Genomic DNA, 24,963 nt, shown 5'->3' on the forward strand with positions numbered 1-24,963 from the left:
CGAGCGGGCTCGGCCGCTGATCCCCGCTCCCGAGGGCGCGGGCGGGATCCCGCCCGGCGGCTCCGGGACGCGCTACGTGCCGCCGGGGCCGCGCCTGCCGGGGCCGCGCGCACGCGCGCCTCCTTCCCCCTCCTACCCGGCGCCGCTCCAAGGTCACGTGGCGCCCCGGGCCAGGCGCGTCCCCGCCGCCGCCAGCGGGAGCGCGCGCGGGCGTGCACGCGCTGCAGCAACGGCCGCCGCTTGGCGCAGTTCGCACCCGCCCGGGCGCGGCTCCCCCGGCTGCCCGCTGCCGTCCGTCCCTCCCCCGCTCCATCCCTCCATCCAGCCACCGTCCGTCCCTCCTCGGCCGGCGCCGGCTCCCGCCGGGCCTCGCTCGAGGTAAGCGGGAAGGGGCCGCTGTCGCGGTCGGCGTCTCGGCTCGGCTGGGCGCGAGGTGTCCCTGCCGGCGTGCGGGGCGAGCCCGGGCGGCCACCGGGCAGGGAGGGAAGGAGGGAGAGCGGGAGGAGGGGAGGGCGGCGCAGGCCGTGCCCCGGCTGCCGGCCGGGCTCGCTCCCCGCAGCGGACCGCGAGAACGTCCCCGGAACCGTCGCTGCGGAGCGGTGCCGCCCGCCCGGCGCTGCCAGCGCTCTGCAGTTCCCCGCAGCCCAGGCCGGCGGGACGAAGGGGAATCAGCCCCGCCGTGCCCCGGCTGCCCGTGTGCGGCTGGGGCAGAGCGGGGCTGGGCTGGCGGCCGGCGCTGCCCCAGCGCAGCCCGGGGGTGGCGGGATTGCCGGTGTTCCCGGCGCTCGGCGGTGCCGCTCTGGCACACCGGGATACGTGCCGTGCCGTGCCTCGCCTGGCCTGGCTGCCCAGCGCCCTCCCCTCAAACCCGGCACTGAACTCTCGCTCCGGCCGGGCGCTCCGCCGCTGCCTCCCGTGTCTGTCCCTCTGGTGTGCGGAGCCTGAAGTGGAGCCACGCTGCCCGCAGTTTTTTGTGTGCTTCTGTTTGGGGTCTTGCTGAGTGTGCGTCTGGTTTAATTGGTGTGAGCTGCGTTTTTCTTCTCCTGGAGTGGTTACTGAGTACATGTAGCAGGCATCAATGATTTTTGATAGAGCAGGGCAGAATGCTGTGTAAACCTGTGCCTTTCCATCCAGAAAAATGATGTCATAACTATACCTGTGTTGTGGCTGCACTTTGTACACGCCCGTCATCTGGTTAGCTTTTTTTCCCCACCCCAAACAAAATTCCACTGTTGTTACAAGAAAGTATTTGTTAGCCGTATTGATACGTGGAATTATGCAGGCTACTGTCAGAGAAGACCTTATGAAATTTAGTCCTTATAGTTATAGAATATCCCAGGTTGTAAGGAGCACACAAGCATCACTGAAGGACAACTCCTTGGGGGTCTATTCTGGTTTTCTTTGATTGGTTGGGGCTTTTTGTACTTCACAAGCATTTTCAGGACAATCTTGCATACTAAGCATTTAATGTTTGCAAATTAAAAAAAAATTGTAGTGTTACATGCTTTTTATGAATGTACAGGTATTCATTAGTTGTAAGTCACGAAATCCCTTCTTTTTTTTTCTTTCTTTCTTTTTTTTTTTTTTTTTTAAATGTGGGGCAACGTCTACCACTTTGTGGATACATTAGCAACATTTTTTGTATACGTACTAGGCAGCTAGCTCCAGCCAGGGCCCAAAGTTGTTCCTTCTCTCCTGGTCCCTGCTAGAGTTCTTTTGAATTCCTGAACATACAGGAATGTAAAGAGTTTTGCCATCCCTTAAAAAAAATCAAGGAAGACCTCTACTTGAATGGTGTAAAGTGAGGTGCTCTGTAAAAGTATATGACTCTTATAAAATACACTATTAAACAGATATGCTGAAGTTCAAATGTTTCTGAATAATCTCAGGATGCCAGGAACTGTGACTGAAATGCTGTATTATCTGGTATTATTCTTAGTTGCAGTAGGAATAACTAGGATAGTGCTGAATGGCTCTCATCAGCAATTACAGTATTAATTTTTAAGCTTGTATCATAACTTTTCAGTTAAGCATATCAGAAAGTTTGAGTTTTTTAGTGGCCTGTAACAGAGATGGTGTTTGAATTTGTTCTTGGTACTTAATACTTCATCTTTTTCTTGGTTCTTAATGTTTTGGGTTGTTGCAAAAGTAAGTGTAGTTCTTTGTTATTGTTTACTTGGAAGACCTCCATGTAAAATATTTCAGGTTTGCAGTGCAGTGAATTTTATGTCCTTTCTCTCTGCCTCTAGCGTTTCCTTCCAGTGGTGTCGAGCCTTGATCAGTTAAAGGGAAACCCAAACTGCACGTAGGGCACTTGACACCTCCGTATGTACCTTGAGGCGCCGAGCAGCCCTGCAGCCCTGCTTTGCATTGCATGCTCTGTGCCTTGGTCTCTGCCTCAGAGAATTTGCAACCTAGATCAGATAGAGGGGGAAGGATTTTGTTTAAAGCCACTTTGGGAACCTTTGTCGAAGCCAGAGGTTAATTTAGTTGCAGTTGTTGCTTCTCTTCCTGGAGGATGGCTGCATGGTTAATAGTCTAGATCACAATTTTGCTCTTGATCGCAATGTTTTGTTTTTCAGTCTTGCATCTTTTAAGTATGAGATCACAGCATAAAGGAAAACATTTTCTCAAGGTCTCTGTGTGAACACAGGATCGGTGCTTAAGTTAGAATTTCTAACAAATTGGATATTTTTTAAAATAGCTTTGGATAATATATGAAATAACTTTTAATCATTTGTTATATCATGATTTAGCAATACGTTCTTATGTAACTGTCTGAAAAGGGGTGAAGGGACCATTTCTGGTGTGAGATTCAGTGCTGTATGTTACAGATACCCACAGTGAAGAAGCTTTCAGGCATATACACAACAGTGTGTGGTATGTTTCTGATCAAATACAAGTCTGAAGTGTATAGATTAGACGCCTTCATCCCATACTGGGCACATTCTGAGAACATAGCACAGCAGCAAACTGTATCCCAGTGACTTTTGTATCTGGAGAACATTCTTCATGATATTGTTGAAGTTACAGTTTAAGGTTCGTTAGTAATACAAAGAAGTCATCTCTGGACATATCTCACTGTCACATAGGTAAGCAGAGGGGTTTTTTACCAAAGTTGTAGAATAGAATTATCCACTTTAAGCATAGTAAAAAATGTTGCTGCTTTTGCAAAGAATATGGCACTTAAAAATGCATTTAATCTGCCTAGCTGCTCTCTCATCTTGGTTTTTACATTAATGCTTGCATTTCAGTTTGGGCAGGCAGACTGATTTAATATGAAACTGTCATGCTCGGTCAAGTCAGATTGTCTTTCTGCTTGAGGACAAAGCTTAAGCACAATTTTAGAGATTTTTTTTCCTTGTATTTCTATTTCAAGGGAATTATCAAAGAAAGGATGCTAGTTTCCCCTTCCTAGCTAAATATTTTAATCAGTTTCTTTCACCTTTGCACTAATGTAATTTGACATTAGTTGTCAGAAGTTGTCCTGAGTCACTTATTTTCCCAGGACCAAGGGATACTTCCTCATTGCTTCTGTATGCACTGAGTGAGCAGATGAGATTTTTAGCTGATGAACTGGCCCATTTCTTTATCCGGAGTGCTGAAGTTCAATACCACAAGTGTAAATATGCAAAGTAATAATAGAAAAGTCTGCAGTGTACTAGGTGACATAGTTCTGTTGGTGTATGTGGCTGAAGCCAGCTAAGCTGGTCTTAGGCTGTGGCTCTAGGTTTACCTGTCTTTTTTTAGACTGCATGGCTGTCTCCTCAGGAAATACACTTCTTCTGAATTGATGGTTATGAAAAGCCTTTTAAAGGAAACGTGTAAAGGATTCTTTTCAAAATTCTTTGAAATAAGTGCTTTGGATAATGAGTTGGAGCTGTGATTCCATTAGAAATGGAAGTAATTGACTCCCCCAGCTAACTAGAATTTAGTTTGGGATGTGAACTGAAATAGAGTGATTTAAAGAAGAAAAGTACTTAGTGGTGACTTAAAGCCATTCATTCCCTGAAGGAAAAAGTATGCCTGTTAACACAAACAAGAAATCTGTGAGGCCCCTACACAGGTGTGTTGTGTCCTACACAGACAATGCAGACTCTGCTGTGTGCTAGGGGCGAGCAGATCCCTCAGCCAGATGTGACCTCTGTGTCATTACAGCTCAATAATGCACTGGATTGGCTTTGCTGAAAGAGCCTATGCCACTTTGCTCAGCTGTATCTAATTTTCCTCTTCCCAACATCTCATGTAAATTCCCACATCTGTGTGGGAATTCGGTAAGACTAGCATTCTTACCCAACTTGTTAGTGATATAGCCAAGTCTTATGCAAATTAAATTTAGGGATATTGCTTTATTTTGGTGTATCTTCATGAGTTCAACAATATGGAGAATCTTATCAAGTGTCTTATCAAGTGGGGAAAAAAGGTATCTTGTTTATAGATGCAATATTTAGGGCTCTTTAAGTATTCCATATATGTATTTCTTAGAATAAGTATTATTTCTGTTCTTGTCAGCATGAAGGTTTGTACTAGCCTTTGTGTATCCATTCCAAATGTAACCAAATTATTTACCATGAATAGATAGATTAGATATAGTTAGAGTTCATGTGTGCACACCTGACTGCGTTTTTTTGCTTTGACTTCTAAACCCTGGGAGGCTGCAAGAAAATTTAAATGCACCTGGGGCAGATAAGCACCTGGAAAGAATGTTGTTAAAAAGAGGAAACAAAGATAAGGGATTGCTGGATTGCTTAGTAAGGAAATGCTTAGTCCTTTGTAGAAATATCCAGGAAAAGCTTCATCTACTTTCTCTCATCTCATCCAAAAATGAGATTGTTAGAGTTTCTGTTCAGAAGCATTGGTTTCTGTGTTACATGTCTGGAAATAAGTTCAGCCAAGGATGATGTGGCCTTACAAGTGTCTGTGTTGCTGGAAGTATGTCGAGTGTGGCAGGGGGTGGTGTGGGATCTGCCCGTGCAGATTGCAAAGGGCTGCACTCTTGGATTAGCCAGTTACTTTTTCCAGTGCCTTGAAAGAAGTTGAGGTCTCCGTGTGCATAAGAACACTTTGTGTATGTGTAACCTAAGTTTTTATTGAACTGATCATTTTGCCAGTAAAATTTAATTTATGAACTCTTATTTTTTGTCCTCACTGATGTTCCTCTGTAAACAGAAAAAAGGATAACTTTTTTTAAAAAAGAAAGTGCTCAAATTAATGCAAGGACAGATACTGTAACTCTGAAATCAGATGATTCATTGCAGATCGTACAGATAAAACTGTTGACACAATTACAAAAGCACTAGCTCCAAATAAACTGTGGATTTCCTTTCTTGCTATTTTTTCCCCAGTGATGAAAAGTAGTTAAATTGCACTGCAAAATGTTTTGATTTAAGTGGCTCTTGATTCCACCTGACAGGAGATCTTGGAAGGCATTGAATTTACCATATTGCATCATAGGTGCAAAACTAATTTGATTTTATTTTTTAACCACCAGTTTAGTGAACAGTATATTACTTTTGTATCAATAGTGTTTCTCTAACATCTATTAACTGCTTGAATTCTCATATCTGCTGTTGTTACTTGTGATAGTAAGTTTGTTTGTTTGCTTGTTTGTTTGTTTTTGTTTTTGGAGAGCTGGGAATTGCAGGTAAAAGCAGGTAGTACTGCCTAGTAGTATTTTTCAACATTGTTGAACAGAATTTCTTTTTTAGTTTCATGTAACTTGCTAAAAATAAATATGTAATTCCATGTTATATTTTAAGTACCTTTAGCTTTTGTATAGAAAATCTTAGCAAGTGTATTATTTTTTTAATAAGAAGTGACACTTGATGTTATTTTTCCACTCTGCTATAGCAAAAATTCTAGCTGCTTTCTTTTAGAAACATTCATGTGTCCCTTTAGGAGGCATCTCAAGCAGATAATCTTCATTTGGTATGTTTTCTGTTAGTCATGTCAAAGTTTATTTTATTTTAGCAAAGTTAATAACCTTTGAATTAGGTTCATATGGAGAATGGATAGACTTTTGCATCTAATAGTGTCAGAGATGTGCTGAATGTGTTTCAGCACAATGTGGGATGAGCAGATCTTTATTTCCAGCCTCAGTAAGCAGATGCTTCAGACCAGGGTTGGCACCAAGACCTTGGGCACAGAAAGGTGTTTTCAGCACCAGTCTGATTTTTGTAATCTGTGTAGGAGAAATGGCAACTCCTCCACTGTTTTTTTGCGCCTAATAAGCAAAGTGTAAAAGTGTGTGAAAATAGACAAGTGTTGGAATTCTGGAACTGGAGTCAAGCCTTGTGGAGAAAGAACCTTTTCCACTGTCAGGATGGGGTGCGAGACTAAAAATTGTCACACCCCATCCTTACTTTGAGAACTGTGGTGTTTTGCTCTTGGTTGATAGCAGGTAAAATTATGTGTGACAAGGTGGGGTGAAGGAGACCATTGAAACATGAACAAAGGTCCCATGCTTGCTGTATCTGTTAGGGTATGTTAATTAGTGAAGGATTTGCTCCATTCATTTGCCTTGGCATACTTATTCCGATCTCTGAGTGAATTGGGATAGAGTGCTGATACAGGCTGTGTCTGTAGGATTTGTGCTTCCTTCCATCCAGAACTCAGAATGGTATGCACTGCTGAGAGTTGGGGGAATGTCCTGTAGCTGTTTTCTGGTGGTGTTTGTTCTACAGTTCCTATACAGTACGGGCCAATAATCGCTTAAATGTCATTTTCACAGGCAGTCAGACTTTACATATCCCAGATGGTCATTAAAAAGAAATCTGATTTGCAACTGCAAACATAGCTTACTGAGGCAATGTGCAAAGAGGTAAAATAAAGAGGGAAGATCTGAAAAATCAAGTTCTAAATGTGCTAAACTCCTCTGCATGTTTAATTCCTAATTGGTACTGAATTTTTCATTGCATAGGTGAAAAAAATACTGCATTTCTGAGATGCTATAAGACTACATGAAATGCAGTTGAATATGTTATGACAATTGCTGCAGAAAACTATGTTTTAAAAATGGACTCATATTTCCCATCAGGGATTTTGCCTAATGAGCAGCAAGATAAAATGTGTAGACTCACAAAGAGCAGGTCAAAGGCAGAACCTAGGATGGTGAATGATCTTGGTCAGCATTATTGACTTGTGTGAATCGAGTGAGAAAACTTTCAGAGACTACCCCACAGGAAAACCTACCTACACCAGGGAGCTTCATTAAGGCTGCATGGAAAACATTGCTTCTAACACTTCCAAATTTGAGGTATTTGCTTTTCAAAATAAAAGCTAATTTTCCTGTTCTGTTTGTAAGTACATAAACTAGTGCTGAAACTTACTCAGCAGGAATTATGTTTTACATACCTTACTAATATTGAGAAATAAAAGACAAGAGGGCTAACAAAATGTGCAAAGCTTATTATCTACTTAAATCTTACCTTACTGCAGTGACACAATTTTATCTGTATTCCAGCAAAGCTCTTGTCTAAAACACTCTTATAAATTTTGAAGAAAATAACGTCCATCTGAAATACTGAACAATATTGAAATAGTAGAGATATCACAGAAAAAAATCCCAATATGAGGTCAGTAGTGTTGGAAAAGAAGCACTGGCTTATGAATTTTGCTTCCATTTTGCTTATAACTGTATGTTTTAGTCTATATTTTAATGGAACCTGCAGGATAAAGGAATGATGAAAAGGAAAGAGAAATTGAGTGTGTCTAGTAATTCTCAATATTCTAAGAAAATACTTGTCATGTTTGCTAAAAGACCCATTAGTTTTTCCTGTAAGAGCCAGATGAAATATGAACTTATTCAATGTATAGGAAAGGGCTCAGAGATGGTAGCAGTTTATTACAACCCTACTGCAGACATACGAATCCCAACACTCAATTTAGGATTTTGTTGTTGACACTGATGCAGTTTTGGACTTGAGTGTAGTTCATTAATCATTTTGGAAACCTACAAGCTATTTGGCTGCATCCTATAATGTGGTTCGCTCTCCTTGCATCAAAGTCTTTTACATGAATTTACAAAACTGAGAGGAGGAATAGTAGTAGGATAAATATCAGGAATAGTAGTCCTGGATAATTTTTTTTAAGCTTGTAATTCAGCAAGCAATCCTCCAGAGTCTTCTGAGCAGACACACACAGTAACGCAGTGAGGGTGGGAAGGAGGTGCATGGGTTTAGGGTGGCGAGAACTTGTTGATGTGGAAAGAATATTGATGGTCCTCAGAGAATGTCTCTCACGTTCTGGGACAGAATTAATTCTTTACTACTTCTCTTCCTCAAGTTATTTCACCTATCCATTATTTTATTTAGATAAATTTCAGAATTCCTCAGATGAAAGATCAATTCTTGTTCTGAGTCATGGAGCTAGTTATTTAAAAAGCTTGTATGTTTTGTCCACACACTCACATTGTGCTACTTTACAATTCTATTTGAAGAAAGCAGGAAAATTTCCACAGGAAAACAAATGCTCATGTTGGTGTGCATTGGTTTTATATGGTTTATTATAATCTTGACACCACGTCAGTTGTCTCTTTGCTATTATTATGTAATCTCAATTTCAAGAAGGAGGGAGAAAAGTTCGTGAATAGCAGACCCTGAATGTTGTGAAATTGGCTGTACCAAACATGCCTGGCTGCCCCGGTGACGCCATGGGCAGAGGGAGCAGCACATGGAGTGTCAGCAGGCAGTCTCGACTTGGGCTGAACCGGGACTCGGAGTGCTGCTGCCAGCGCTGGAGTTGCAACAGTGGGTGAAAAGTCTCCTGGTGACTTTGCTAATGTAGACTTTGCTTAAGAATCATTAACCAAATCCCTGTTTTCATGGGAGCTTCAGCTGTAGTCATGTGACGTGATGCAAACCAAGATCATCACCTATCAGTGCAAACATATGGCAAAGTCAGCCCGTGTTGTCACTTATCTCGGAGGGTGCAAGAGGGCTGGGACATTTCAAGCAAAGCCTATTGGTGAGGGAGTTTCTGTGTGAGCTTTCTTAAAGAAGCACTTCCTTTTTACTCATAATTCTGCGTGGGAATGTATACCAAGCAGTTTCCTCTAAGAGACCAGAAGGTTTACATAGTTCTTCTGCTTCTATGAGAAGAGAAGAAATGCTGCTACAACATTTTCTTATGGATGTAATTTTTTCATTTAGCTGTATTGTGGAAAGTTAGTGTTCTGTTTTCTGAGATGCATAACTCAGAAAAGAATGTTCTTGAAGATGACTCAAATAGAAGTGATGTTGCTGCCCATGAAAAGGTTCCTTCTGGAATCTTGGTGAGTTTGACAGATTTATTGCTAAATATGGGTATATAATTTCCTATAACACGGTTAAAATATATAAAAATTGACTGCCTATATTTAATAGTATGTGGAAGACTTTAATTAGGCATTCAACAGACTTGCTTTGTTTCCTGATTTTGTTCCATAACTGCTCTGTGCAGTACTAGGAGCAATCCTAAACCCCCAATTAAAATCTTTACTTGGGAACAAAGATGTTTTTGTTGAGTAGAGCTGATGCTACAGTGGTCCTGTTTGACAGGGTCATTTCCCCCCCAGTTTTTTCAGAGTACAAAATAGAAACTAGTAAAACACTTGCTGAAGATTTTCTTGCTTAAGGAAAGCTTCTGCCTCATAAATTTATATGTATGCAAATATAGGCAAAGTGAGATAAATTGAGGTAAACCACTGCTCTACATGTTTTTATTTTATTCTGCCTAATCTCTTGAAAGAAATACAACTTATTTGCTGTTTAAATCACGTGGCAATAGACATATTTGAATCCTCTAAATGTATCTCAAAGTAAATGGAGTGTATGAATATCTATGCTACTGGAAGCTAAGAGCTGCTTCTAAGTAACTTTTTTTTTGAGTGATAGTTAAAATTCATGCCCTTTAAAGTTGTAGCTCTCTAGAGCAGTCTGAAACTTTGCCTTTGAGTAACTTGCACTCTTTTTTTCTCCTGTTGAGCTAGGCACTTGTAGTAGGCACATTCATATGGGTGCACTTAAAGCCATGGCTTTAAGAACTCAAAACATGCAGTTTATCATTAGTAAAATGGTTCTCCATATGCATAGAAAACACCTATTGTGCGCAGACTTTTGATTATATCTTGCACCTCTATATGGATATTACTGAATAACACAAAAAAAAAAGTTAAACATGTTGGTCTAGTGGCAGCTAAAATAACATCTTTGTTAATGGTACAGAGATATAATTCCTGTCCACAAAACCTCCTGCTCAGGTTATGCTAATGTAAGCATTTCATGGCAATGAGTTTTGAAACTTTGTCTTGTTTGTCATGTAAAGCGTATCAGATACTCTGAGGTGGAGTACTGTTTAATTATTATTTTTGAGAGCCACTGCTATAACATGAGGAAGTCTAACAGCATATTCAGTGTTAATTTTAGTTGCACTGATTTGAGTATTTTATAAGTGGAGGCATTTTAGTTATTGAACTGCTGAAGTAGATATTTTTTATTTGTATTTACTTTTATGCTCTCTCAGCAAAAGAAAGTTAAAAAACCAAAGCAGTTTCAGTTTCTGCTTTTGCCAGTGCAATGGCTTATTGCCAGAAAAAAATTATTTTCATGATATGGCATAGAGATTCTTTCCCCCATTCCAATTACAGTTGCACTTACCTTAGTGGTATTAATATATTCAGCTGTAAGAATTTTTGTAAACTAGGTAGCATTGCATAAATATTCAAAAATCAGTCTCTCTGAAGCCTCAAAAGTCACAAAGAATGTTTCTACTTTGATATACCTCAGGTATTCATAGCCTTTTAATTTGCTGTCTGAGAAGAGTAAGTAGTAGTGAGCTGCATTAACCTCAGTTTTTATGCAGAGTTCTGGAATTTCACTGCATCAGGCAATGTATAGATTCTGGATATCAAAAGAAATAAAAATTGCAAACCAAACAGCATTGTGAAGTATTACTGCCTTGCCTTTCTTAGTTTGTCTTTTCCATCAGGCTTTTGTCCTGAATTTCTGAACTAGCAATCAGCATGCTTTTTAGGTTTTTATAGGAGGTTAGGAAGGCATACTGCTCTCTGCCTTCAAGGCAGTGATATTTAAGAAATGGTTACTAAACATGAAACAAAGAGTATTATCGAGGAAGTATTTTGTCTGACTGGTTATGCTGTGATCAGGATATTTCTATTGCATTTGCAAAAACTAGCACAATAACATTTTACACCATTCCTTTCTTTCTGTAGTCTGATTCTGTACTTGTTCAGCACAAGTTTTCCAGCAATATACAATAACATTTAAGGAAAACAAACCCACCCAAGCAAAGCTAAAACCCATTCCTAGCCCTGCAAATGTTAAAATCTCCCAGCTGGGCTTCTATTGACATTTAAGATAAAATGGTTTGTTTCTCAGGTATGTAGTGACACTTCATTTCTATTTGATCATTTTCTTGCTACAGTTTGAACCTTCTTATATAACAGGTTTATCTTGCAAAGTGAATCATTATGTTAAAAGCTGAATTGCAGCCTGGTAAGCAATAGTGTGCATTAGTTTATTACCTTTATCTTCTTCGATTTACTTGCAACATACAAAACAACATTTACATTGAGACTTGGATCATAAAAAGCTACTTTCCTTATAAGCAATGTTTTTAATACTTACTAGGTACAGAAGTTCATGACTTTTCCAGATGTAAGAGTGAACTGGTTATGAACTTTCAAATGTACGAGGTTATTCAGTGTATGTATGTTCATAAAAGTGGCTGTGCTATGAGCAACAGAAATGAAACCGATACCTGTAGAAGAGAGAACATTGCTACAGGATACTTTTGCTACAGAAAGGCAAGAATATGTGTAAAATGGGTGAATGCTTTGGGCTTGTGTGGGCTGTGTGGTGAATTTCTATGGTCAAGTTAGCATGTATGTGAGAAAAACTAGGTCATTTATCATCTGAACTCAGTTCCTAGCAGAAGGTGTGAAATTTTGATCTTGTAAGAAGTCACTGCTTAAGTCTTAGAGAATATCTTGCTAATGCCCACTTCTCAAGTCCTGTTCGCTGAAATGAAATACACAGAATGGGGTCCTGTTGAAGAGTTTTATTCCTGATTGTGTCAAACATTTATTTTTACAAATGCAGTCTCCTTGGTGACACAAAATTTCTAAGCTGATACTGTAGACAGCTTTTGGAAGTGGCTAAGTTAGGGCCATGAATGATAATGATTATGCATTAAAGATTTTCTTTTTTCATGAGATTAAGTTCAAACATGGCTGTCGTATTAGGTGAAGACTAATTGCTTCTACAGGAAAGCAGAGATACTGTAACATCTCTGTGTTGAATTACAGTTCCATGAGAGCAGCAAGTATCTATCTCACTTAATCAAAAAGATGTTCAGTTCCCTGCCTCTTTCCCCCCCCCCTTAAGCTCTCTGGTGCTGCTCAGGGCCTCATGACTCAGGTGTTTGTCATGTTCTGCTTAATGAGCCGACCTAACTTACTAACAACCTGCTGAAACAAACAACAAAAATGGTAGACTTTCCCCAGCTGTGTCAGGGAGCTAAAATCAGCTCATTAAGAGGGTCAGATGAGGAAAGGTTGAAGTGAGACCTTCCCTCTTTAGCAGGAGTGAGCTATTACTTCACTATCAAGCAATCAGTTTTATAGTTGTACCTGAAGCTACTTGCAGAGGAAACTGAATTAATGACTAATGTTGATAGAGAGTCCATCCTCCTAATCTCATTACTCACTCAATGACAGTCTGTTCTTTTTGTCTTCATCAGCAGGCTGCAGGGGAAAAGTTCTCTAGCACGTAGCCTAGCATAGTAATTCTATTATAATTTCAAGACACTGTTAAATCTGTATGGAAAACCCTCCACCTTCCTTTGTAAGTCTTGTGAAGAGGAAGGAATTATTTTTAAAAAACATTAGTATGATTCAGTAATGTATGAGAAGCCTGAGATGGAGAAAAATGTTTCCATAGCTGCTGTGTGAAAGTAGTTTTAGATTTCTTGCCTGTTTAAATTCTATCAGTATAGAGATGCCACAAAAATGGTCACTTTTGGGTGAATGTAAGATACCCTGTGTTACTGTAAGGAAGACTTTGGAGGCTCAAAAAAGAATAACTGATTATATAGACAATTAAGCAGTATCAGTAGGAAGAACTGTTGTAATGCAGTATGGTTTTGTTTAGAGGTATTAAGAAGAATCCTAAACCTTGTTCAATGACTAATAAAAATAGAAATGCAAACAAGAAAAAAATAATTGTAGATTTTTTTCTAGAAATAATATCCCAAAATAGTTTTTTTAAAAAATATATATAATTTAGGCTCTTTTATGTGTTCAGTGTTATGGGTTTTACTTGTTGACAGCGGTTCTTTGTTCTTCTAAATATCTTTAACTTCAGAGGCTGCAGTTGCTTGGATGTTTTTTAAATGAGCTTGTAGCAGACTTTTGGGTGGGAGGCAGAAGATGGTAGGTAGAATGAGGAAGAGTTGCACTTAGGTTTCTATCAGAACATTTTCACAGTTTTTCCTCCTCTTCCTGTTCAAGCTCAGATGTTCTGAGAAATCTTTGGACTTTCATTTCTTATTAGTTCAAATTGTGTTCTTAGTCTGAAAGAGTCTGAAAGACTTGCAGTCATTCAGAATTCATTCATTTACTTAAGTATTTTTAATGGATTAGACAGAATTTTCAGTAAGTGATTCTGTGCTCTTTATCCTGTTTACAGTAGCATAATCTTATTGATGTATGTATCTCTTTTCTCCCATTACATACTTTGATAATTTCTCTAAGATGACTCAGCTGTTTCTGAAATACAGAGCTGTAAAGGAAGAGTTACATGCAGTATGTTCTACATACCTTTTCCTGACTTGTAAAGATTTTTTCTTTTTGAAACCTTATGTACAATTATCTTCATTTTCCATATAGGATTGGTTGTATTAAACAGGCAGTCCTCTGGAGAATGAAATTTTCTTTTTAGCTTATCTGAGTTATTAAGCATCACTTAAATCTAGGCTTTGAGATCTAAAAATGACGTCCTTCAGAATTTTATTTGAAGTACTTAATTAGTGACAGATTCAAGTTGATAAAGCATTAGGAGTAAGTTTTATAACTCTGGATACTTTAATAATATGAGGATTGCCTCAAAGTTCTGTTGATTCTTGAAAGCATTTGTATAAATCTTGTTTCAGTAGAGTAATTGATAAATGACATATATATAAATTGATAAATTGCTCATCTATAGAAATGTTTTTTTTAAAAATTAAAATACCTACTGTGCTTTAAATTTACATTTTTTTTGTCTTTCTCTCCCTTAGTCTCAGACTATGAACTACGTGGGGCAGCTTGCAGGACAAGTCCTGGTTACTGTGAAGGAGCTGTACAAAGGCATTAATCAGGCAACCCTGTCGGGCTGCATCGATGTCATCGTGGTCCGGCAGCAGGATGGGACATTCCAGTGTTCCCCTTTCCACGTCCGCTTTGGGAAGCTTGGTGTACTGCGCTCTAAAGAGAAAGTGGTGAGTTCAGGAAGTGGGCCAAAGCAAAGTTTTGAGGACCAGTTCATTCCTTTTTTTACCCCTCTTCCTTCCTTCCCCAGCTCCCCACATTCCCAGTTAGCAGGCTGGTTTAGTCTAGAACAGTTGCTCATAAATGCTGTACAGGGTGGTGGTTTTAGAATGCAAAACAGAACTTCTTGTGGTTATCTAAGGACTCAGCAAAAATGCTGTGAAGGAAAAACTGTGACAGCTCTGGACCTATGCAAAAAGACAAATACCAATATATAGACTTCACAGTTTTCAAATGTTTACATGGGGCTATTTGTTTACTTATCCGAGTATGCTGGGAAAGAAATACTTAATGTTATTTAGGTGATCCCTGATGTAAGCAACTCTTTTTGGAATGTCTGAAGGACTAACAGAGCAGATGTTAAAATATTGCTTGTAGCTGTGCTCTAGGCTGATTTGCAATAAAAGATGCAGTTATTAAAATCCACAGGCAAGTGAAAACTGAGACTGAAGCTTTGTTCCTGTGTAGGCATGTTTGAAAGAGAACCTGGTACAATTTCCCATCCAGCCATTCTGAGATGGTGCTACCCAAGCAGGTTGTCCTTCCATCCCCTTCCCATAGGCTTTGTTAATCATGCCAAGAGAGTGAGTTGGGTTGGGTTGGCTGGAAAATGGAGCTGTTTTAGGGAGACTTTACTGTCAGTAAGGAGTACTTTGTACAGCATGTGGGTTTGCTACCAAAAGATGAGCTGATTTAAATAGGACGTAAACCCTCACGATTATATTCTGCTTTTTTAAGGAGTAAATGGTTATTGCAGGAAGCTACCCCTATCTTTATATTTTGGTTGTAAAAAGTGAATAAAATGAAACTGAATGAGCAATTAGGTCAGGACATTTTTTTGTTAAAGGTCAATAGTTAGAGTTACGTACATTAAAGTTGTATGTTTATCATAGTAACACAGGTGAGTAGCAGGCTTTGTGTTTATTTCCTGTGTGATTTCCCACTTGTTAGTGTTTATTTTAATGAGCTTGCTGATGACAAAAAATTTATTTACCTCAACATTTTGTAACAGATTACATTACAGTTTTCAATGGGGTACAAAAGAGGTGGTATAGCTGTACTTTTTCTGACATCTAGGCAAGGGAGATATGCTTACAACGAGAGTGTCTGAAATTAGAGGTTGTTAAATGTCTTTACACACTTCTGAGTAGCTGAACCAAATTTGAGAGGTTTTTAGCTTATGGATACCTCTAAAAAGCTGTTGAATAGTAGAAACATCTACTTTTGGTCCCTGTTGTACTAGACTGTCAGTGTAATTCTCAGCTTTTGCTTGTGTAGATGACTGCTGCTCCTTGCTTCCTCCATCCTGGAGTTACTGTTCACACAGTTCTCTCAATAGTCAGCTGTGTTTGTTACTGCGTTATGGATGCATTTTTCTCTGGCATGTTATGAGGCCAAGCTCAATTTGTAGTCCCAAGATGTGTGGGAACACAAAGCATGTGTATCCATGCTTCAATTTCAGGTAAATACGGAGGTCTCCAGAAACCAGTGTGAGGTATAGGTACTAAACTGAGACATGTTTGTATGTCTAAACCAGTATAAAGCAAAGGTGAGGTTTTTTAAACTCATGTTGCTGAATTGGAAATACAATAGAATATTTAAAAAATAAACAGTAGTGAAATATATATGATTTTCACATCAAAATCAGTCTGTTATTGTGGAAAAGAAGAAAAGTGATTATCTTAACAATTTGGATATAGTTTGCATGTTTGTTTATTTACCAATACTGGCTTTTCTTGGCGAAAAAGTACCTTTAAGTACAATAAAAACATTATTCTCTGATGAAAACACTATGGTTGCGGAAGGGTTGTGGCCCTATGTCATACCCCCATAAACTCATGAGCAGGAAAATCTGAAACACTAACTTGGTTGCAGAAATAATTGGCAAGTCTCTTATCACTTTCAGACAAAGCCTGCCTCCAGGAGGCCTCCAGGTGGAACTTCTGGTGCTCAGGATTCAGATTCATACCAGGCCCCAATTCAGATTGGGATTTAAACATCTGAACAGTCTGTCATTTTTCCATGAAATAAAGAATATATCAATAATTGTATTAACAAGATTCAGTCTTGATATCAAGTTTAATTTTTTTTATTTTTCTTGTGGTTGTTAGGCTCTCTGCCAGGAGCATCATGTATTTTGCAGGTGAACGAATTAAAGAACATTATGACAGACTTGTGTCAGAAAGAGGAGGAAGGGGCACCCTTATTTAGTGAAACAAAGTTTACTCTCAGAGCTAAGCAGACCATGAGGTCAGCACTTTCCCCATGATGAATTACTTACAATAAATTCTCTTTCCACAGATTGATATAGAAATTAATGGCGATGCTGTTGATCTGCATATGAAATTGGGTGACAATGGAGAAGCTTTCTTTGTGCAAGAAACCGAGGAGGAAAATGTAAGGACTTTGTGCTTCTTGATGGCTACAATGTAGTAATAACACAGTAATGGGTTAAAAGTGCTTCATACAGTGTTGTCAATATCCTCACTTCTGTGAAAGCTAGATTTTCTGTAACTGAATCTTAACATCTTTTTCATATGCTGCCAAGATGTTGATGCGTTTTACAATTCTGCTGCCAGTAAGAATAAAGTAACTAATTATTTTCATTAATTAGAGCATTATTTGGAAGATGTGCTGAAGTTTTCTTTTTCTTTGTTTTAGATAATTCATTCTTGTTGACTGCAGTTATGCTGATTGCTGTGTCTTACAATAATTTTTGCTTTGAATTATTATAGCTTGTGCTTCTACTAATGAAGGTAGTCTGTTTTTGGGCATATTTTTAATTTGTCTTACAAATTTTAGCCTAGTTTTTCACAATTTTATTTATGAAAATTTCACCAGGTAACAGTAACTTCTTTGACTTAAGAATTTATTTTGCAAGAATCTTTTGCCAACTGGAAGCTAATGAGCCTCTGAAAAACAGGAATAATGGTTCATTTTTTACTCTGATTTCCTACAAAGCAAAAAAAAAAATTTCTACAAAGCAAAACTGAGTTGTTTTTACTGCTTTTAGGCATTTTCCCCCTGAAACTGATCAACATCTTTGTTTGTCTCTTGGAGCAACTGATCAACATCTTTGTTTGCCTCTTGAAGCCGTGCTTAAGGGATAAATCACAAACCTTTCATTGATTTCTTTTTTTTTTTGCCCCTTTGAGGGCATTCAGAAAGCTCCTTTAAAGGATCAGTCTTTGCATTTTTCACATCTTGACAATCAGAAGTAATACCACTCACCACATAAATACCACTGTCCATGTAAATCAGGACAATTTTCCAGCCAGTTTCTTTTAACTTTTTCTGAGTGTGTTTTTTTTTTAATGTATTTTGTTATTCTTGGTTACTTATCACTAATTTTGCAGAATATTACCTTCAGTTTAGATGCTGGCATTTTGATTTCAAGGTTTTTCTTAATGCAAAGTCTGTGTGTCATCAATGTTGCATAAGGCTGTATTTTGTTCTCCTTTCTCTACTTCACTCTACTTTACAACCAGTGGAACGAAATTTGTTCTGTAACTCTTCATTCAAAGAAAATTTGAATTTGGTTTTAAATAGCAGATAAGACTTAGAGCACATCAAAAGTAATATCAATGCTCTGGCTGTCTCATCAGTGTTCCTGACTAACCTTCTGCACAAGAGTCCAGTAAAATAACAGACATCTTGTAATTACTTCTATTCTCTACCATGAAATTGAGTTCCATAACTTTTTCTCTTCACTATGCAAATTCCATTCTCTTCTGCCTTTGTTCCATCTTGTCTTTGTCCCTACGCGGTGTCTTTCTTTCAGACTAGGTGTCAGTGTCTTTTCAGTGTCTTGTTACAATGTAAATAAACCTCAGGCAGTCCATAGCTGAAGCTTTTCCTTCAAAGGGCAGTGTGTTGTAATTAGTTGAGGGCTGGTTGTTTGTATGTTGGTTTTAAGGTGAGTAAATTATAGTTGACTTTTTCTTTTTGAAAGATACTTTGCATAAATAATGTCTGACATGTATGACATGACTGAAGGCACCTTTATAATTTTGTGGGTAACACTAACTGAGAGGAGAGGTAGACAGGTCAGAAAAAGCCATCACAGAGAGCCAGCTTGGCAGGCTGGGAGACTGGACCAACAAGATTCACACTAAGCTTTAACCAAGATGCACATGCAGTCTCATGTAAGGCTTGGGAGTGTGAGCTGGCACACACAGCAGTGCAGGCTGGATCTGACTGGATGAAATGCAGCTCTGCATCACCTGGCCAGCAGCATGCCCAGGCTGCAGTCAGGGCAAATGCATCCCAGGTAGCATCAGCAATAGCACAGCCAGCAGGTGAAGGCATGTGAGGCTGTCCTGCTCATCCTGGTGTGTGTTAGATCAAATCTGAACACAGTTCTGGCCTTGCCAGTTCAAGAGAGACATGGAAAGTTGGAAAGAGCCCAGTGGGGGGCTGGAGAAATTGAAATAGCAAAAAAACTTGCTGGACCTTATTCTATTGAGCCTAGAGAGGATTCAGGGAAATCTAACCACAGTCTTGCAGTGCCTACGAGGTAGTTACAGAACAGAGACACTTTCTTCACAAAGCTGTCTAGCCATAAGATAGGGCAGAGGTCATGGGGAAAATATCAGCTAGATATAAGGAAAATCCTTCTGTACAAAAGCAGGAATAGGTTGCCTAGAGAAGTGATAGACTCCCTTACCAGAAATACTCAATCTTTAGCTTGACAAGGTCCTGGATAACCTAACCTGAGGCCCTGCTTTTGACAGAAGATTGGACCAGATGGTGTCCAGATGTCCCTTTCAACCTGTACCTTCCCATGAATCTGTTTCAAAATAAACAGCAGTGGATTTAATTAGCCCTTTTTTTATTAGCCCATTTAATGAGCCTGGAACTGGCATGCTCAGGGCAGATAACTTCAAAAACGTTCCACTGACTGGTTGTTTGCTTTGCTGGCAAAATCAATTGTTTGTGCCTGAAAACTGTAAGAATAGTAGCGTGCATTTTTCTGAACTTTTTGTAATCATTCTTGTGATGAACTTGGTTCCTTTCTAGATATCATCTTCATACCATTGGGCATCTTTGTGTCTAAATATAGGTACAAGGATTAATCTGTAGCTGACAACTACCCTGTGTGCACAAAACAAAGCAGAAAAAGTAGCCTTTTTTTCTTTTTTTCTTCCCTAGGAAAAAGTTCCCGCTTATTTGGCAACATCTCCAATACCCACTGAAGATCAGTTTTTTAAAGACACTGACAGTCATTTGAAATCAGGAGAAAATGAGAGGACATGTGCAAACTCAGAAATTCCACATTCTGGAGAAACAGAGACTGTATTCACCCCAGGTTCTGTGAAAAAGAAAAAAAGAAGAAGAAAGAAATACAAACAAGATAGCAGGAAAGAAGACCAGATCTCTTCTGCTGGGACTGAAGACATTTTTGAAATGGAAATAAGCTCAGATGATGAGAAAAGTGTACAGCCCCTAAGGTAAGCTCTTAGATAGTTGCTGTTTTCACTGTTACCACTGGACATTTAAAAGGTGGCTTGTTCATTTCCTCCATGCAAGTATTGCACAAATTTTGATAGGCTCTGCCTACCAAACAACAAACAAACTAAACTCCAAACAGGTATCTTCCAAATCTTCACAGATTCACCTTAAAATTGGGCCATTTTTTAATGAGCATTTCATTAACTGCATTTAATTAAATGCAGTTAGGCCTACTATGGTGAAGAAGTGTTGCAGTGATCTGTTGTGAGTGAGAAAGTTTCAGTGCAGTTTCTCTGATGAGGCAGTGATTTTCTGGTGTCTGGTAGCCTCTAGATAGACTGCAGTGTGGAATGCCTGTAGCACACCACATCTGAATTTGGCTTCTCATTAACCTGAAGTTTACCATGGCAGCTGAAAATTATTTAAATTAGTGTCCCTTCATGTTAGTAAGAGAATTCTTTATACATGAGTGAAGAAGGTGGAGAGAGGGAAAGAGGAAAAAATATCAATCCTGTATTTTGAGGTGGATAAATTCTTAGTAAAGGGCAGCTTGTGCTAAAGTGGCAGCACATACTAATAAGCTGAAGAATTCTGTAGGGTAAGATAGGGAAGGAAAGATGAAGGTTCTAAATGAAAGCTCCCAAGCATATAAATGCTTCAAATCCAGGAAAAGCCTATTCTTCAGGACTTGGTTTTCAAGAAAGTTAGGTGTTTCACTGGATGGCATTGTTGTTAAATGTATTACTGGCTGAATAAATTCAAGGTCAGGTCTGGGAATTGAATGAATGTTTTGGTGTAAGAGACTAAAAAGCAACTGAAAAAAGTCCTTCAGTATGGATCTTCAAAGGAGATTTGTAAGTTACTCAAATTTAGTAAGTACCAGACAAAAAGGTTAGTGCAACAGGAAAACATGAATCTGTTATGCCTATGACCAGTAATACAAAACAAACAAAATCTGGATTTTAAAGTGTTTTTTAGTGTGTCTGTGGCTTTCTTAGTTAATTTGCCTTATTTTATTAGTGTCATATTTATGTCACTGAATTGTCATTTAGATATTCACTGTTCTGTTTAAGTCTTGGCATTTGTTTGGTTTGATTTTTTTTTTTTCCAGTTTAAGTAAAGGAAGACCTATTGCTTAGTCTTCAGCATGCAGTTATTAAGACAACAAAAATTAACTTGTCATAGTAAAAACCATCAAAAATAAAAATAACTTAAGTACAGGAAGAGAGAAAATACAACCCAATAATTGTTTATTCTTTATTTAACATGTCATTACAAATGTATGAAGTATTTAGGAATGACATGTAATGGCTGTAATAATGGCTGCTTTCATCCAGTGTTTGGGTTTCAGATTGCTATTCTAGCAATTATCTTACTTTGTCTAGAGGTGAATAAAAATTATGTGTTTGATCAGAATGTTGAATGTTTAGCCATAGCTGAACAGACCATGGTGTTTTCATCAAGTTTATTCTGGTTTTATTATTTCTATTCTTTATAATGAAAGTTTGGCAAGGCTTTTTATTTCTAAACTTTTTTTTAACGTGTATAAGCAGAAACAGCAGTAGAAGTACATTATCAGACAGCGTGTTATAAAGCCAAAAGAAGATGATTTTGTAAAAGATGGGTGTTTTCTTGTGAGCAGCAAGTAAATGCAGAACTGAAACAAAAAAAATCTTTGTAATGGTGAAGGCCCAAATACATTAGGTTTGTGGCTCTCTGTCAGTTAGTCAAGTTTCTATAAACTCATTTCAGTGAGTTACCAGGGCAGGAAATAAAATGCCTTGCACGGGCATGCATTTGTTTGCTTCCCAGCTAAAGTTACAGTTGTGAAAAAGTGTTTGTAAGTTTTGTCTTCAAACCCTGTGGGGGTGTAAGGTGGTATCAGTAGTTTTGTTTGAGTGTGTTGTTTTGGTTGGTTGTTTCTTGGGTGTTTTTTTTTTAATTATAAATGTGTGGCTCTGAAAAGGAAGACAAAAGATAAGAAATTAGAAACTTAACTGTTCTTAGGCATGGCTTCAGGTTTCAAAGTGAAACTAGGAAAGGAAGAGGGAGGCTGATGTTTTAACAGGAAGGTCAAAAATTCAGTCACAGGTGCCAGTGATAATGTCTTATCTCTCTGGTTTTTTATAAAGCAGAAAGCAAGCTGTTTCCTGTTTCTTGGGAAAATTTATTACCGAGTGTTTATCAGCTTTTTTCAAAGTATGTTCTTTGTCTTTTCCAGCTATGATTTAGATATGTTAGTAATGCTGGACTTACATAAAATAATATTAGGACAACTGAGATTACAGTATGTACAACTCAGAAATAGAGGACATTATTTCTCCAGTGCTAAGGGTGATAAAGGGTTAAGGTGGTTATCTGTCTCTGAAATTGTATACATGTATTTAGACTATATGTAAAGTGGACAACAAGGAGATGATGTGGTAATGGTATTTATAAATGTTGTAAAATAAATAGCTTAGAGTTGATGGTGCAGCTTGAAGTTACAAGTTGATGCATACTGATTTTTTCCCTTATATTTTCAATAATCTTTGACTACATTTATATATTTAACTTCTGTGTTTATCCACTTACCAGTTAAATTTGATTTTTTGCATCCTCTGTATGAACCCTTCTTGTTGCTGATTTCCAGTGAATAAAATTTGTTCAGTACCACCCATGTGTCATCCTGCCTCCCTCCCCTCTGAAGTAAAGATACTGAGGACCTCTTGGATTTTTTTTTTAGTGTTTACTTAGTTGTTCAATCATACTTTTTTTCCCTCCTTTGGAGATACTTAGTACTGCCAATAAAGATAGCGTGAAACACATTTCTTTCACACTTAGCTTAGTTTATGAATACAAAGGAAGTACAGTCTCTGCAGTTCTCATCTTAAGTCAGGCAGCATCATCAGGTTTCATAAGAATACTACTGCAGAATAAGAAGTGGAGCTAAAAAACATATTTGGACTTCAGCATTTACCATAACCTAGACTGTCTTCCAAATGAAAGACTTGTGCAAATGAGGTAGATCACTGTAACTACTTAGTGTCTAATTGAGTAGGCATGCAAATTCTAAATATTTACACATTTGATAATAGCAGAATGTTTTATTTCCTCCATCCATAAGAGAAATAAGCATTAGCATTCTAAAACAAATCCAGTGCAGCTGTGCACTGGAATAAAAGTAGTTTTTTCTTTCATAATAATGGCTTAAAATAATTTCTGTTGCATTTTGCACTTAAATTCCAGTCATGTCTTCTTTGTATTCTTATCTGCTGTATAGCCATGATGCCCTTGATGTAACCTCAGACATGTTAGTTGTACCCTGAGAATAAGTATTTATTCAGTTAAACTTAGAAAGCTGCAAAAAGATCTGAAGTATTTTTTGATGGTAATATTTCAAGGGGACTTCTGTGTAAAATAGGTGTATGCCTGTTCAGTGGGCCTTACTGTTGGTTGGGTGTGGGTCTTTGATGTAGATACTGAGTAGACTTCCCAGTGCAAAACAAACCTCACTGTTCAGAAAAGTGCATTATTTTATCTCCTTGTTGTAGTTGATGCTAATCTGTAAGCTATTGGGTAAGTTGTGATGCTAGTACCTACCCCTGGTTTCTTACTGTTTTTAATTTGTCAAATGTACATTGTCAAAACTAACCGTTCTAGTTCTAGTTTTCCAGTGATTGTAAAATTCACACAGTAAAGTTCACTGTGTAAAAGTTTATGTTCATCTTTGTATTTTGTTATTGTTATCTGCCTGTGTAGAGTAAAATCATTATTCATGTAGAGTAGTATCATTTATGCCATTGTGATTTCTTCAGGATTAACTTCCAGGAGTAGTAGTTTTTAAAATTTGCAGTATTTTCAAGTATTAATAATAGTTTTTAAATACTTTTAAAGTTACATAAGGTGTCTTGCAAACAACAAATCCTTTAAGCTATACACTCCTTACTTTTGCTCTTAGATTTTTTTAAATAACATCTATGTAGTTTCTTTCACTGAATTAATAACACAGATTTCTTATAGCTGACTTAATGTCTTATGTGTCTCCACAGAGGATCCTCAAATTCATCACCAAAGGGTGAAGAACAAAAAGAATCTTTGATTTATCATTCAAAAGACCATTACCCCTTATCTGATGGAGACTGGTCCCCTCTGGAGAAGTAAGTCACTTTGTAATGTCATCATTTGTGTAATGATGAGTAATTATAAAAAAAAAATCACTTTGCCTTTTTACTAATTTTCCCCCTCATCTGTAAAACTATCGAACTTGCCCAGCTTCTGTGAGGTCAAATGCAACACTTGATACTAATTTGAAACTTTGGGAAATTTACAAAATGTATTATTTCACTGTTAAAGAGAGAAAATACAGTTAACAAGTTTCCCTCAAGCTGAGAAGGGTCTGGAAAGTTGGTATGTTCCCAATGATTCACCCTAGCATAGGCAATACTTGATCTGCCAGAACACAAAAGTGATGGGTATGTTAAGGTATATTTTGCTGCGTGAAGTAATCCTAATTGCTCAAGGTAAAGCCAGATCCTGAAGCTGAATCATATTCCACTTCAGAACAGGGGATTTGCTGCAGTTCTGGTATCTTTCTTTGTCCAGAGATAGTGAAATCATCATCAGTTCACTGTGGATTCTTAAAATGGCATAATACAGCTTCCCAGTTATTTTTCAGTGACCTTCTGTATGTACATTCTTCAGTACATTCTGATGTTCATGCTATTCCTCTTGCATTCAGTTTGTAATTTTTCAAGGCTCACACTTTGGATTTTACCACTCTAACCTCAATTTCCAGATTCATAAGAAAGCATTTTGTACATATGTGGTAGTACTTTAGGTAAATTTTGTACTTTTCCTGAACCTTGGACATACAGGAGAAGGCATATATGTCTCACAGAGCATGCTAAGTAGTGTCTTGATTTTTCTGCTCTCTTTGGCAAGTGTCTGGTTGTACTGCTTTTCAGTTTGATGGAGGAATTTGCCTCATAGCAGGTACATTCACAATG

At 38.3% G+C, this 24,963-nt stretch overlaps 1 protein-coding gene across 3 annotated transcripts in view; it reads left to right on the plus strand.

Annotated features, from left to right (window-relative positions):
• The first annotated feature begins 237 nt into the window (after positions 1–237).
• Positions 238–24,963, plus strand: part of LPIN2 (lipin 2) — a 43,232-nt gene continuing 18,506 nt past the window's right edge. Inside the window, exons 1-5 of one of the 3 annotated variants that reach the window (XM_063167027.1) lie at positions 238–378; positions 14,275–14,475; positions 16,826–16,921; positions 19,676–19,974; positions 24,007–24,114. In XM_063167027.1, the coding sequence (XP_063023097.1) occupies positions 14,284–14,475; positions 16,826–16,921; positions 19,676–19,974; positions 24,007–24,114 (695 nt within the window). In that variant the 5' untranslated portion in view covers positions 238–378; positions 14,275–14,283. Of the gene's footprint in view, positions 379–8,937; positions 9,272–14,274; positions 14,476–16,825; positions 16,922–19,675; positions 19,975–24,006; positions 24,115–24,963 lie in introns of those variants that run through there. The other 2 variants (XM_063167017.1, XM_063167010.1) reach the window with 2 other exon arrangements.

This window comes from Melospiza melodia, chromosome 1 (assembly GCF_035770615.1).
Source record: "Melospiza melodia melodia isolate bMelMel2 chromosome 1, bMelMel2.pri, whole genome shotgun sequence".
NCBI classification, from domain to species: domain Eukaryota; kingdom Metazoa; phylum Chordata; class Aves; order Passeriformes; family Passerellidae; genus Melospiza; species Melospiza melodia.